Source organism: Protopterus annectens, chromosome 8.part0, assembly GCF_019279795.1.
Source record: "Protopterus annectens isolate FY-2018-M chromosome 8.part0, PAN1.0, whole genome shotgun sequence".
Classification (NCBI taxonomy): Eukaryota; Metazoa; Chordata; order Ceratodontiformes; family Protopteridae; genus Protopterus; species Protopterus annectens.
Window position 1 is genome coordinate 900,137,977 of NC_056741.1, and position 16,300 is coordinate 900,154,276.

The window sequence follows — 16,300 nt, forward strand, 5'->3', positions numbered from 1 at the left end:
CAGATAACCAGTTCTTGCGAACAGGACCTTCTTTGGTGGATCGGGCCAGACACAGATCTTTGGAGCCACCCGTTCCAGCCCCCTCAGCCCAAGGCCATTCTGACACGGATGCTTCCCTGATAGGGTGGGGGGCCCTTTCCAGGGAAAGACCGTCCAAGGTGCATGGTCCATGCTAGAGGCAGACCTGCATATCAACTTTCTGGAACTGAGAATGGTGCTCCTAGCGTTGCAAGCATTCCATCCAGTCCTCCCCTCTGGAACAATTGTAATTCAGTCAGACAGTATGTCAGTAGTCTGGTATATCAACAAGCAAGGAGGAGCCAAATCCTACCCCCTGTGTCGAGAGGCCATGAGAATTTGGCAATGGGTGATGGATTCCAACCACTGTCTGATAGTAACGCCTATCCTGGGGAGCTCCAATGTGATTGTGGACAAACTGAACTGATGTATTCTCTTGCCCCACGAGTAGTCTGTCACTTCCAAAGTAGCAGCAGAAATTTTCAGCCATTAGGGCCAGCCTTGCTGCTACTACTTTGCCTCCAGTTCAGACAAAAAATGCAGCAGCTATTTCGCCCTATTCCCCCCACCACCCCGAAGGGGGAGTCCCTGAGGGATGCTCTGATTCATGATTGGCCCACGGGACTTCTCTATGCCTATCCCACCCCCCCATTCCTCTGATTCCACAGATGTTCTTCGTGTTTCACTGTTGGAGTTGTCACACTTGGGTTATCTGCCTGCAGGTAGCCCTCAGTTGGCCCGAATACCAAAGTCTTGGGATTTCTGTCAGATGCTGTCGCTTCTTCCATGACGTCAGATTGTCAGGGGTATAAAACATGCAGCAGGCACCATTACATCAGCTTTTCTTGTCAAGCGGAGCCCGAAGCAGTTCTCAAGTGCTGGTTGGCCTTTACCTGAAATTTTCGTTATTCGACTTTCAGACCTGAAGACTTCTAAAGCCAAGTACCCCGTTGGGGGTCCTTTTTTTCTTGCTCTAACCGGTCAGAAAAAGTTAATTGTCTTGCCTGTGGAAAGCAAATACCTCAGAGATTTTCATTCTTACTGGATCACCTGTTTAGGCCCAGACCACGACTTTCCTCATCGTTGGTTTTGTGCCATGTTCAACGCTCGAACTATTCATCTTCGGGCTATCTTTGTTGCTAAATTCTTTCGTTCTCGTTCTCCGTATTCCAAAATGGCTTTGATTAAGCCATCCATCTACTGATCATCTGAAAAAACTTGATAAAGTCAGACCGCATAGGTCCGAAACTGCAGATGACACGTGTGTTAAGGTAGTCGTCAGTCCGCCGGTACTCTGAGGTGCATTCGCAGCCCCTAATACCCACTTCTGCAAATTCACAGGCCTCTCCTGAGACCCATTCAGAGTCCGGTATGCTGCGAGATGCTTCTTCGACTGTGGAACCTGCGGATGTCTCTATTTGGGATGGGTCTGGAGCCACTGTGCAGGCACCGGCTTCTGAGGGTGTAATCAGACCTTCCGATGTTCGTATTACACCGACTACTTGGTTTCTGAATAAAACTACTGAATTTCTCAGGCCCAGAGTGTGCACTACTTCTAGGAAACAGACGACCAAAGCTCATTCTCAAGCTCCCATGCCACAGAAACAAATGCTTACAATGGCTGAAGACCTTATTACTTTAATTAGGGGAAGCCAGCCTTCCCCCTCTAAATGACAAAGAATTGATTTTCCTTCTGATTCTACAGATCATGAGTCCGATGACTGACCCCTCAGATTACCTGGACATACCCTTATCTACCTATGAGGATTCAGATGCAGAGGATTCCATTCCCTCTACCACCCCTCCAGAGGGCTTTTCTTTCGGTGAAACCCTGCAATACTGTTGGAGCATTTCTGCTGGGAGTGCCAGGACTTCCCACAGTCCAAAAAGAGACTCGGGGAATTTTTAAACTTGCCTTAGCACAGGCCTCTAGCAATCGCCCCTGTTCTGGAAACTGTCGATTGTCTTCATGGAATCCAGTCTTACTCATGATACTTTGCCACCAGCTCCTAGAAATCCTGACCAGTACTACAGAGTATCAGAGTCGCCGGCCGCTGGAAAATCAAGGTATTGGAGCCTCTGAGACTATTCCTTCAGATGGGTCTTGAGCCGCTGAGCAGGCATCTGCTTCTGAGGGTGTATTCAGACCTAAACAATTACACATTAAACTGACTTCAGCATCAAAGGCAAAGACTAAAGCACCTTTAAAAGCAAAGAAACAAGTTCACCAGCCACATGGACAGGCCTCCATGCCCAAAAAACAGATGCTCAAAATGGCCGAAGACTTAATTACCTTGATCAGGGGTTCCCATCCCCCTCCTGATAAGAGGCCTAGGCAAGAGACAGACTATGAATCTTCAGATCAGGTTTCTATTTCCTCTGATTCCTCTTCTGATCAGGAATATTCTCTTCCCCCCTATGAGGATTCTGATGCTGAAGAATCTATTCCTTCAGCTTCTCCTCCTGAGGACTATTCCTTTGGGGAAACCTTGCATACCATGAGGGAGCATTTCCACTGGGAGAGCCAAGATTTTTCTGAATCTAAGAGGAGGCTCCGGGACTTCCTTCTACTACCTCAACACAGGCCTCCAGCTATTCCACCTGTGTTGGACATTGTCGATGTGTTTTCAGAGTCTAGTCTGACCCCTGACTCCTTACCCTCCAGCTCCTGTTAAGCCTGACCGATACTTCAGGGTTCCTGACTCTCATAAATTCCTTTTCAAAAACCTTGCTGCAGACCCAGAAACTATTTCTCAGGGTCACAAAGGGGTTAAGGCTTCCACTGCCAAAAACCCTACCCCCTCTGGCAGAGATTCTAGGGCACTGGATAGATGGGGGAAAAGATTTACACATCTGTTATCTTGACTATAAGGGCCTTAAACCGCCAGTTTCATATGCTCAAATATCAGCAATGCATCATGACACTGCTTAAACGGAAAATGTTGGTTAATTCTGAATGTGCAGATAACAAAGAAATGCAGGATTTATTGCATGCAGCTGAACAAGTTGGAAAGCATACTTTGCAATGTGGTTTTGATTCTCTGGAGGCCTCCTGCAGGGCCACTGTTACAGGTTCTGTAATTAGGAGGCATGCTTTGTTAAAGGAACAAAATCTGCCTGATCATGTCAAAGCTAAATTATTAGATGCACCATTACAGCATACCACCTTGTTTGGTGTTAAGGCAGAGGAGGTGTTAAAGAAAATGGAGGACAAAGCTAAATCTATGCAAACGGTCAAAGATTTTTTACAAGTACAGCCACCTAGGTTTAGCAGACAATGGCCGATAAAGAATTGGTCCTTTACAGTGTCAGACAGACCTCAAAGGGGCTCAGATCCAGATGCCCTAGAGGCAGATCCTAGCCGCAAGTTCATACAGGTCTAAGCAGTGGGGTGCTTCTACCTCAAAAAGTGGAGAAGACAAATCACAACCATACAGGAAACAATCCCAATGGACTTCCCTCTGCTTGCACCAAGCACTTATCTACTGGCAGCACCCTTAGGGGGAAAAATAGCACTTTTTTCTCAAAATTGGCCCATTATAACCTAGGACAAATGGGTTCTAGACAGTGTCACAAGGCTACAAGTTTCACTTCCATACCCTGCCGAGGGCAAACGGTTGGCCAGACCTGCCAAAAAATCAATGGGCAGAGGCTCAAAAACAAGTTTCATCCCTCATGGACATGGGGGCTATTCAACAAGTGCCACAGCAAGAGCAGGGACAAGGAGTTTACTCAAGACTGTTCCTGGTACCCAGAAAGGACAAAGCATGGAGACCAATACTGGACCTATCTATTCTAAACACTTTCCTGGATATACCAAAATTCAAGATGCTGACCTTACAGCAGCTTCTGCCCGTGCTGGGCAGAAAGGCTTGGCTCGTCACTTTAGACCTAAAAAACATACCTGCATGTCCCAGTCAGACAATCATGCAGAAGATACCGCAGTTAAGGCTGGTTCAAAGCATTACCAAATCTCTGCACTGCCCTTTGGCTTGTCTACTGCGTCCAGGGTCTTCACAAAGTGCTTGGCACCAGTAATTGTTTTCTGCAGACCAGGAATACAAATATATCCTTACTTTGACAACTGCCTCATTCAAGCAGAGAACAAGGACATTCTACTACAGCATCTGGCGTTTGTGAAAAGACTTTTAACATGCCTAGGGTACACAGTCAATGAAAAGAAATCAAAACTAGTACCCTCTCAACTGATAATATTCCTGGGTGCAAGCTTAAATGCAACTGCCCAGATGGCTTATCTCACGCCAGACAAAGGCAACTGACTACCTATTTCAAGGAAATGGCAACAAAGGCCCAGTTATCTGCAAGAAAAATTCTGCAGGCTTTGGGCTTCATGACATCCTACTAATTCCATATGCAAGACTGCATATGAGGAAACTTCAATGGTACCTAAGAAGTGTCTGGACACAACATTGCCACAGCCTGGAAACAATGATTCAACAGGAAACAGGAGTTTCGATGGTGGGCAAAGGCTTGTCACCAAAACAGGGGACAGCCATTCTCACTACCCCCAGCCAGGCAGAACCTAACGGATGTATCAGATTATGCCTGTGGGGCCCACATGGCAGGAAGAGGCATTCAGGGCACCTGGTCCACAAATCAAATGCACCTACATATCAATCAGAGAGATGCTAGCTGTTCAAAATGTCCTGATAGCCTTCAAGGACCTAATTCATTCGGGACAACTACTGATGGACAATACCACGGTCATGTGGTACATAAGCAGGGGGCACGCATTCTTACCCCCTTTTGCAGACTAGCCATGGCTTTATGGGACACAGCATTGACTTACCAAGTTCATCTGCAGGCACAAATCCTGCCAGGAAAGGACAATACTCTGGCAGACGAACTAAGCAGAAACCTCATGGATCCCCACGAGTGGCACCTGGATCCACAAGTCTTCAGCGTGATGAAGAAATGGGGACGCCCGGACATAGATTTATTTGCCTCCCCTCACAACTATCAACTAAAAAGATTCTGCACAAGGACGTATCACGCACGCATGGAAAGTGGACGCCTTATCTTTCAACTGGAAAAATCAGTGTATGCCTTTCCTCCACTGCCTCTCCTCCCCAAGGTGGTACTATAGGTGTGACGGGAGAAACCAAAAACAATTGATTGCCCCAGACTGGCCCCGCCAGTACTGCTATCCAATCTTGAGGAACTTATCTCAATGCCCAGCCTGGACCTTACCTCAAATACCTCACCTACTGTCCCAACAAAACAATCCTATTCTGCACAGCCAACTCAGGACTCTAAACCTGGCAGCATGACGGATAAAGTAACCATACAAAGCACACCTCTCAGTGAAGCTGTGATGGATGTCATTTTGTAAGCCAGAAGGCCTAGTACTAGAAAATCCTATGCTGGAAAATGGAAGAGATTTTGTGCTTGGAACCAAGCTCAAGGAACTGACATAGCCTATCTTTTTCATCAGTTAAAATTCATGCCTCTGCCATTTCGACTCATTACAATACAGAGTCATCATTCTTTTCTCATCCCTTAAGGCAGTACCTCAGAGGAGCCAAAAATTTAAGGCCTCCAAGGAGATCGCCAATGCGTGCATGGGACCCTCAATTATGTCTTGGAAAAACTCACCCTACCTCCTTTTGAGCCAGCTGCTACTGCGGATATTAAGTTTTATCTTGGAAAACAGCTCTGCTCCTAGCAATAACTTCTGCAAGACGAGGTTCAGAGCTACAGGCTCTCATGGCTGTGGAACCTTTTATCATTTTTTATCCATACAGGGTCTCTCTGAGGACAAAACCCTACATTTATGCCTAAGGTGGTGTCCATTGTGGCCCTTAACCAAACTATTCATTTGACAACTTTTTAACCAAATCCACAGAACAAGGGGAGAAAATTCTGCATTCTTTGGACGTACACAGACAACTTAGATTCTATTTGGACAAAGCTAAAGTTTTCAGAAAGACAGAAAAATTACTAGTGGCATATGCTGCAGGATCACAAGGAAAGACTATCTCCAAGCAGACTATTTCAAAGTGGATAGGTCACTGCATTCGTTTCTGCTACTCTCAGCATGGCAAGCCAGTGCCTAAGGGCCATTAGGCCACATTCAACCAGAGCTGCAGCCACTTCTGCAGCCTTTCTCAGGGGAGTACCAACCAAAGACATTTTAGAAGCTGCTACTTGGAGTTCATTGCACACCTTTACAAAGCATTACAATCTGCCACTTGACTCTAAATCCAGAGCAGGCTTTGCCACTGCAGTTCTGCAGGGCCTCATAGCTGCTCCTAATGTTTAGCTTCAGCCCCCCAATCATAGCTTTGGGACTCTACCCAAATGTAGTGACTGCAACAGTGAAACACGAAGAACATAGTACAGTTGTGTACACTTAACATAAATGTACATGTTAGAGTGTATTCACTGTTGCAGTCCAGGTTACCCACCCACCATCCCCCTTATTTCAGCTGGAACCTATCTTTACTTCTCTGATCTTTACAACCTATGTGGTGTATTTGCTTGTAGATGATTGGTGTATGTATGTTTTATATATATATATATATATATATATATATATCTAGCCTACCCTTTTGGGGGCACCTGACATCTGGGGTAAGAAAAACTGAAGAAAATGGCGTCAGCTGCATCTTTTATACCCCTGACGACCTGACGTCAAGGAAGGAGCGACAACAACTGACGCAGGACCCAAGACTTTGGAATTCAGGCTGACTGAGGGCAACCTGCCAGCAGGATTACCCAAATATAATGACTGCAACAGTGAATACACTTGAACATCTACATTTATGGTAAGTGTACACAAGTGTACTTCTCTACTCCAGACTCTTTCTGGTGCCCCGAAAAGAAAACTCTTGGCAACCTTTCCCGGATCTGTCGATTCTCAACACTTTCCTGGTGCTACCAAAATTCAAAATGCTGACTCTCCAACAGCTGCTTCCTATGCTAGCCAAGGACTCCTGGCTGGTCACCCTAGACTTGAAGCTTATCTGCACATCCCCATAAGGGAATCTTGCAGGAAATATCTACGTTTCAGGGCCGGTTCAATGCACTATCAGTTCTCTGCACTTCCCTTTGGCTTATCTACTGCGCCCAGGGTATTCACAAAATGCCTGGCTCCAGCCTTTGCATACTGCAGGCAGAGAAAAATTCTAATTTAACCATACTTGGCGATTGCCTGATTCAGACTGACAGTCCAGAATTGCTACTTCAGTACCTGAGATTTGTAGAGAGAGACTTAATGTCTCTGGGATATACCATCAACGAAAAAAATCACATCTGGTACCCAGCCAAAAAAAATTGTATTCCTGGGAGCAAGCTTGAGCACAACTTCCCAGATGGCATTCCTCTCCCCAGAAAAAACTGTTTATTTGACATACTGGTCACTCAAACCCAACTGTCTGCAAGAAAAATACTGCAAGCCCTAGAGTTCATGGCCTCATGCATTCTCTAATTCCATATGCAAGACTGCATATGAGGGAACGTCACTGGTACTTGAGTCTCTGGTGTCAACATTCTCAGGACCTGGAAACAGTGATTCCTATCATTCCTTGCCTAAGGAACAGAGGTCCTTTAGTGGGCAGAGGCCTGCTACCACAGCGGGAGACTCCCTTTCACTCAACCCCCCCACCGCCCAAACTCTGACAACAGACGCATCAGACTATGCATGGGGGGCTCACATGGCAGGCAAATGGAGCTCAAGACAAATGCACCTGCGTATCGATCAAAAAGAAATGTTAGCTGTACAGAATGCACTGACAGCCTTCAAATACCTTATCCTTCCAGGACAACTCTTGATAAAGGCAGACAACACCACAGTTATGTGGTACATAAGCAGGGGGAGAACTCATTCCTACCCACTCTGGAGGTTAGCCATGGCTGTGTGGAACACAGCCTTGAGCAATCAAGTGCACCTGCAAGCTCAATTTCTGCCAGGCAAGCAAAATTCACTGGCAGACAACTTGAGCAGAAATCTAATGGACCCACACGAGTGGAAATGGGAACCAAACTCATTCAAGCTTCTAATCCACAGGTGGGTTACACCAGAGGTGGACCTGTTTGCTCCCCAGAACAATCAATTGAGCAAATTTTGCACCAGAACTCGCTACAGCCAAGCATGGGAAGTGAATGCCCTATCCTTTACATTGGAAAACCTCTCAATCTATGCCTTTCCCCCTCTACCCCTCCTCTCAAAAGTACTACTCAAGATCAAACAAGACAGGCCAAGTGCAATCCTGATTGCACCAGTCTGGCCATGCCAGCACTGGTTCCCACTTTTACGCAGTCAGACAGCAGTGCCGCCCTGGCACCTGCATCAGACCCCTTCCATCCTGTCCCAGCAGGAGGGCCAGATTTTGCACCCTCCACTGCAAACCTTGCACCTAGCAACCTGGCTCATTCCATGAATACATCACCTACGTGCTCTGCTAATGCGTTATGCATATCCTTATTGCGAATGTCTCTCAAATGTCTTAAGACACGATTCTTGAAAGGATGGTTGGTCTTGCCTATATAATAGGCAGGGCATAAGGCACACGTAGCCAAATAAACGACATTTTTTGTTAGGCAGGTAGCTTTTACATAGAATATATAGTGTTTCTCATTTCTCATGTTTTAAGACATTTGAGAGACATTCGCAATAAGGATATGCATAACGCATTAGCAGAGCACGTAGGTTCCCATTCGGACCATTACTTTAATTTTCAAGTGGTTGATCAAGTAAACATGACAGTTAAGCAAGGAGATGTCGTAAATGATAGTTATGTGAAGTTAAATGGAAAATAAATTTGCGTTCAGATCAATGGCCTGGTCTAAACAGCATTATTCCACTGAAACCTATGTTAAAGACAAGAAGACCTACTATAGGTTAAGTTAAATGTTTGCTTACTTGAGCCACGGAACATCAATAGAGATATCAGGCTCAATACCATTGGTCCTGAAAGAGGTGTGTAGCTTTTTAAGTTCATGGATTGGACGAGTTGTTTTCCTGAAAGGAAGAAGTCATAATTTAACATTCGGGAATATCTCTTTAAATTAAACACAGTCCTGCCATATATTCATATGATCTGAGGAAGAACATATTGAAAGCGCTTTTCGTAGAGATAAAGGGACTTGGTTTTAAAAATTTTTGTTGCTTATTGGCATTTATTATTCGACCAGACCTGCTCATTCAGTGTCAGAGAAACGCTTGATAAGACTATATCGTAAAAATCAAGGAATTTTGTTTTTAAACTTTAGTTGCTCATTAAAACTTGTTTTTAACTGACTGGACTTGCTCATTCAGCATGTCAGTGATACGTTTTACATGACCGTGGTGGAGCAGTGTGCTTGTTTTTTTCTACATACTTACCTCAAATCCTAGATTATCTAGCAGAACTGCTCCACAAAGGCCTATACTTTTCTTCTATTAAGATTCATGCCTTTGCCATTTCAGCTCATTACAATACTGAGCCCACCTCTCTTCTCTCACCCTCTGGTCACACAGTTCTTGAGAGGAGCTAACAATGTAAAACCCCCGAGGAGAACTCCCACTCCAGCCTGGGACCTTAACTTTGTAATAAAGAAGCTCACGCTTCACCCCCTTTGAGCCTGCTGCTACAGGCGAGTTAAAATTCCTGTCTTGGAAAACAGCCTGAGTTGCAGGCCCTTATGGCTGTGGAATCCTTCATTAGCTTCCATGCTGAAAGGGTCTCCCTCAGGACTAACCCTTCATTTATACCCAAGGTGGTATCCAGTGTTCTTTAAACCAATCCATCCATTTATCAACTTTTTTCCGTAATCCTCAGAATAAAGGGGAAAGGATCCTGCACTCCTTGGACGTGCACAGGCAGCTTAGGTTCTTACTTGACAGGACTAAACTTTTCAGAAAAATCTGACCAGCTGCTAGTCAGCTTTGCTACAGGGGCAGAGGGCAAAGCCATTTCAAAGCAAACCATCTCCAAATGGATAGCACACTGCATCCATTTCTGCTACAAACACTATGGAAAGTCTACCCCAGAGGGAATCAAAATCCATTCCACAAGGGCTACTTCAACCTCTGCAGCATTTCTTAGGGTTGTTCCTACCAGGGACGTCCTGGAAGCTGCAAGTTGGAGTTCTGTACACCCCTTCACCAAGCATTACCACTTTCCTATCTTTTCTAAATCCAGAGCTGGATTTGCTACAGCAGTCTTGCAAGGCCTGCTAGCCAGCCCTAATACTTGACTGCCTCCACCTTTGCTCAGATTTGGGAATCAACCAAAGTGTGGTGAGTGCAACAGTGAAACACGAAGAACATAGTATAGTTGTTTACTTCTTTCGGCTGCTCCTGTCAGGGGTCGCCACAGCAGATCAACTGTTTCCATTTCTTCCTGTCCTCTGCATCTTGCTCTGTCACACCAACCACCTGCATGTCCTCTCTCCCCACATCCATAAACCTTATCTTAGGCCTTCCTCTTTTCCTGTTACCTGGCAGCTTCATCCTTAGCATATTTTTTCCCAATATACTCTGCATCCCTCCTCAGCACATGTTCAAACCAACGTAATCTTGCCCCTCTGGCTTTGTCTCCAAACCTTCCAACCTGGGCTGACCCTCTAATATACTTATTCCTAATCCTGTCCATACTTGTCACGCCCAGAGCAAATCTTAACATCAACTCTGCCACGTCAAGCTCTAACTTCTGCCTTTTTGCCACTGTCTCCAACCCATGTAACATAGCTGGTCTCACTACCCTCTTGTAGACCTTCCCTTTCACTCTTACAGGTACTCGTCTGTCACAAATCACTCCTGACGCTCTTCTCAACCCACTCCATCCTACCTGTACTCTCTTCTTCACCTCTCTTCCACACTCACCATTACTCTGAACTGTTGACCCAAGTATTTAAAGTCATCCACCTTCACCACCTCTACTCCCTGCATCCTCACCATTCCTCTATCCTCCCTCTCATTCACACACATATTCTTAGTCCTGCTGACCTTCATTCCTCTTCTCTGTAGAGCATATCTCCACATCTCCAGGGTCGTCTCCACCTGTTCCCTACTCTCACTACAGATCAGTCTCATCTGCAAACATCATAGTCCATGGGGACTCCTGTCCATCACCATTACAAATAAGAAATCCCACCTCCACCTTAAATGCATCAGTCACTCCTACCACAGACTTTACCGCTGTCACACTACCCTTGTACATATCCTGTACCAGTCTTACATACTTCTGACACTCCCGACTTCCTCATACAATACCACAACTCCTCTCTAGGCACCCTGTCATATGCTTTCTCTAAATCCACAAAGACACAATGCAACTCCTTCTGACATTCTCTGTACTTCTCCATCAACACTGTCAAAGCAAACATCGCATCTGTAATGTTCTTTCCTGGCATGAAACCATACTGCTGATCACTAATCATCACGTCCCTTCTTAACCTAGCTTCCACTACTCTTTCCCGTAACTTCATGCTGTGACTGATCAGTTTAATCCCTCTGTAGTTACTACAGCTCTGCACATCACCCTTATTCTTAAAAATTGGTACCATAACACTTTTTCTCCATTCCTCAGACATCCTGTCACTTTCCAAGATTTCATTAAATTAATCTAGTTAAAAACTCCACTGCCATTTCACCTAAACACCTCCATGCTTCCAACAGGTATGTCATCTGGACCAACAGCCTTACCGTTCTTCATCCTCTTCATAGCTGTCCTTACTTCCTCCTTGCTAATCCATTGCACTTAATGATTCACTATGCACATCATCCAACCTTCTCTCCCTCTCATTCTCTTCATTCATCAGCCTCTCAAAGTACTCTCTCCATCTGCTCAACACACTCTCCTCACTTGAGTACGTTTCCCTCATTATCCTTTATCACCCTTACCTGCTGCACATCTTTACTAGCTCAGTCCCTCTGTCTAGCCAATCGGTACAGGTCCTTTTCTCCCTTCTTAGTGTCCAACCTTGTATACAACTCGTCGTACACTTACCATAAATGTAGATGTTAGTGTGTTCATTGTTGCAGTCCTGGTTACCCTCCCTCCAGCCCCCTGACTTTTCTGTACTTTCTACCTATCCTCCTTTTTGGCCAAATCTTATGGGAATGGTATTTACTTTTTACTGGAGGTGTTCCACACCATGCAATTGCTCCCTGTTTTGGGGGCTCCTGACATCTGGGGCAAGAAAAACTGATGTAATGACGTCAGCTGCATGTTTTATACCCCTGACGACCTGACGTCATGGAAGAGGCAACAGCATCCGATGCAGAAATCCCAAGACTCTGGTGTTCGGGCCGACTGAGGGTTACCTATGGGCAGACAACCCAAGTGTGATGACAGCAACAATGAATACACCAACATCTACATTTATGGTAAGTGTACGCAACTGTACTTAAAGCCATTCAGATGAATTGCGAGGTGATCCTCATATCCCCATTTTGGCCTCGACAAGTCTGGTTCCCCTTCTTTCGGCCTCATCTGTTGTACCCACTGTGGATTCTGGACCCTATTCCAGATCTGATCTCTCACCCCCCAAGGGTTGACTCATCCAAATCTGTCCAGTCTCAAGCTGACAGCTTGGTGTCTCCACTTCTGCCAAATCTGTCCAGTCTCAAGCTGACAGCTTGATGTCTCCACTTCTGCTAGTTGCCAGACAGGATGACCTCCCGTCTCCTGTTCGTGATATCATTCTGGCTTCTCATAAACCATCCACCAGAAGGCTATACTGGGACAAATGGAAGTGGTTCTCTATTTGGTCAAAGGAAAGGATGCTAGATTCGTATTTGGCTGCAGTCATAGCGGTCTTAACAATACTTTTCTAAGTTTTTTGAAGATGGAGCCGCAGCCTGTACCATACGAGTACATCTAGTAGGAATTTCTAATTATCATAATGGATTGAATGGTACTCCGCTCATATCACTGCGTTTGTGTGAAACCTTTCTCAAAGGAGCATCTCACATTAGACCCCCAATCAGACAGCCTATATTGCCATGGAACCTCACACTACACCTCCAGTCTTTGACCGAACCCCCATTCGAACCCACAGCGAATTGTGACATCAAATTCTTGTCCTGGAAATCTCTTCTTGGTAGTTACCACATCAGCCAGACAAGTTTCACAATTGCTTGCATTGTGCACCAAAAGACCCTACCTAATTTTTCATAAGGACAGAGTATCACTCCGGAGGAGCTCATCCTTTCTTCCCAAATTTGTTTGAGTTTTCCATCAATCCGTCTGTTGATCTTCCAGTATTTTTCCTTAACTTTTCTAATAAAGGTGAATACTGCCTACATTCCTTGGATATACACAGGCAGTTGCGATTCTATTTGGACAGAACCAAAACGATTCGTAAGACTGACCAAGTGTTGATTTCCTTCTCTGTGCTTAGATTGGGAAACTGTTTCCAAGGTCACTTTATCGAAATGGTTAAGGGACTGCATATGTTTCATTTATTCATTTGCAAAAGAACCTATGCCTCAGAATATTGAAGCCCATTACACTAGATCTGTGGCAACTTCTGTAGCCTTCCATTCCAGGGCTTCTATGGGAGACAGTTGCACAACAGCCACTTGGGGTAAACCCCCACACTTTTATCAGTCATTGCAATTTGGACGTGGTCTCCAGATGGACAGTTGCCTTCGGCTCAATGGTTCTCAGGAACGTTCTTCCATAAGGGCCACCCAAGGATAAGGTAGCTGGGGATTATGTCCCATCGATGATGAATGGAAAGATTAACATCATCAGACAAATTTGTCTTACCGTAACATTTCATCTGTGTTGTTCATCTTTGATTCATCAATTCCCTCCCTCCTTTCCCTGCCAAAGGCTTCTGGCAGTTTCTTTGGGTTCTAGCGGTGTCTTAGAGTATTTGCACAGAAATGGCCTCTACTTTACTTGTATGACATGGGCAAACTCTATCTGAGGTAACAGGGAGAAGGGCGTTGTGAGTAAAAGCTTAGTTGGAGAGTTTTTTGGCTGGCGCGAGCTTTATAATAGGCCAACTCTGTTCCTAGGGCTCTGAACCGAACCCATAGGTGATGAATGTAAGAACAACACAGATGGAACGTTATAGTAAGACGCATCTTTTTTTCTTTTCCTGAATATTGATCATAAACGCAGTCTGCCATTAAGTCTTTAGAAGGGGCCCCTTTCTTGGCATCATGTTTTGATGTCTTGGTGTATAGTAGTAGTTTGCTGTTTTTGTTTGCTGAATAAATTTATGTACAGAACTGGTTGTTTTGTAGTGGCTTCATAGCGTCTCAATTTGTATTTACTGGAAACTTTTTAGAAATGTATTGTAGAATCCTTTTCACATTGAGAAATCACATTGCTTCTTTGATTTACACTAGGAATCTAAACGTCGTGGACCGAGGATCAAGCATGTGTGCCGTCGGGCTTCTGTTGCATTAGGGAAGCCACGAGCTACAGTTGAAGAGGTACCAAGACTAAGTGCCTTACCTCTGTATGAGAGGGAGAAAGTCAAAGCCAGGGTCCCAAGGGATGGTGAGTATGTATGCGTACATATATCAGAAGAATATTGGTCAGGTGCATTGAAAGAAAAAAAATTTGGTTAGTCTATTCGAAAGTCAAACTATACTTTTTTCTTGATTAATGCTGAAATGCATATAACCATCGTTTTGTGTAAATTTTATTGTAAAATTGGTTTGGGCTGAATTAGTATTTTACTGTTTGGTATTCTGAATGAGAAGCAGTTGACGTTGATCTGTGAACTGTGGTATTGTATGATAAGATCGTTTAATGGAGCACTCAAGGATATACTAAGAATTTGTGGCTGTAGCTTTGGAGCCTTTTGTGTTCTAAATCACAAAGCTAGTCAAGAAGTGTTTATTATGGTGCTGTCAGCTCACATATGGTGAATTACTGTTAGTATGTCTGTTATGGCGATAATCTAGTATAATGAGGTTAAGGTATTTCAGACAAGTAAGGCCTGCTTTTTTTTTATTTCATATTGGTAAGGTTTTAGTGAAAGGCAATGAAAAACTTGTATATGTTGTCTATAGATTTGCTGGCAGTGACCAGGAAGACAATCCTTTAGTGACAGAAAAACTTTTTTTAATTGTTTAAACATGTCAAATTTAATCAGAGAAGTAAGGCTTTTATTGCATTTTCTTAGCATGTGTGCACAAAGTATTACATCAGTGTCACTAAGTTGTCACAAGATTGGGGCTGATTTGTTTAAAAATGATTGGGACAGATCTGAAAAAGCGAAGGTGATAAAGGGGAATATTTTGGTTAAAGGTTGGCAGTGATAGAAGGAAATTCAATTAACCTTTTAAGGTGGTTTGTTGGAAGGCTAGTGTATGCTACTGTGGCGGTGGAAGGAATTTATTAATTGCATTTTGTTGGACAGTGTAGTCCCAGGGTGAACCTGGGATTGTAGTTCACATTGCAAACTTTGGACATCTTGTTAAATTAACATGTTAAGCAAGTACCATGCGTTTTGCTGGAGGAAAGTACCTTAAGGTAACATCTGTGGAAGAATATAGAGTCCATCCAGGCAGTACGCTGTGGTTGGGACTGAAAACTGAACAGAAGTGCTAAAGAGCATCACTGTTGATCACTGCCACCTTCACCACAAGTGTTTGTAGAAATGAAAAAGTAAAGGGCACTTAAACTGGTGTAGTCTAATCTGCTTTCGGTGACTGCGTTTGTGGCCTACTCTTTTTATCAGTATGTACGACAGCTGTTGTAACAATCACATTGACGTACAAATGTAGCCAGAATCCCCTTCCACATTACACTTGACATATTGTAAGACAGTAGCTTGCAGGTGTATGTTTGTTGCATTTAACATTCAATTGATCAAATACAGAAAATATGTAGCTTCTGGACTATGCTGTCACTTGGAATCCTTAAGCTGTTCTAATGGTCTTTGTTACAGTACTTTGTTGCTGATAATGTATAGGACTATCTCGTATGATCCTTTAAAGACTTCTGCTGGAGGGTTGCCCTTCCTGTGTTCCATTGCACAGCATGTTGCCTGAAGTGGATACTACATGTAAGCTGTTCAGTGGTTTGAGCAGTGTAATTGAAGAAATGTTCATCCTCGTGGCCACCCTGATATATTGAACACCTGGGTATTTATACGGCTTAAAGGGACAATCCCAGAGTCTAAAATTCTGACCAGAATAAACTTATCCTGGTATGTCCCAGTTGTCAACACCCACTTACCACACATCATCATCGACCCCCCCTTCTGGTTTGTTTACTTTATGCAGCCCTGTTTTCATTCCCTCTGGTGAACACAATAATTGGTTTCTGTCAAAGCTTTCATTCTCTGATCTCTGGGAAACAATAAG

At 44.3% G+C, this 16,300-nt stretch overlaps 1 protein-coding gene across 1 annotated transcript in view; it reads left to right on the plus strand.

Moving 5' to 3' along the window:
- Window positions 1–16,300, plus strand: part of KMT2B (lysine methyltransferase 2B) — a gene marked incomplete in the record, with an annotated part of 4,527,268 nt that overhangs the window by 691,348 nt on the left and 3,819,620 nt on the right. The window contains 1 exon segment of the mRNA XM_044079325.1: window positions 14,330–14,483. Within this exon segment, the coding sequence (XP_043935260.1) occupies window positions 14,330–14,483 (154 nt within the window).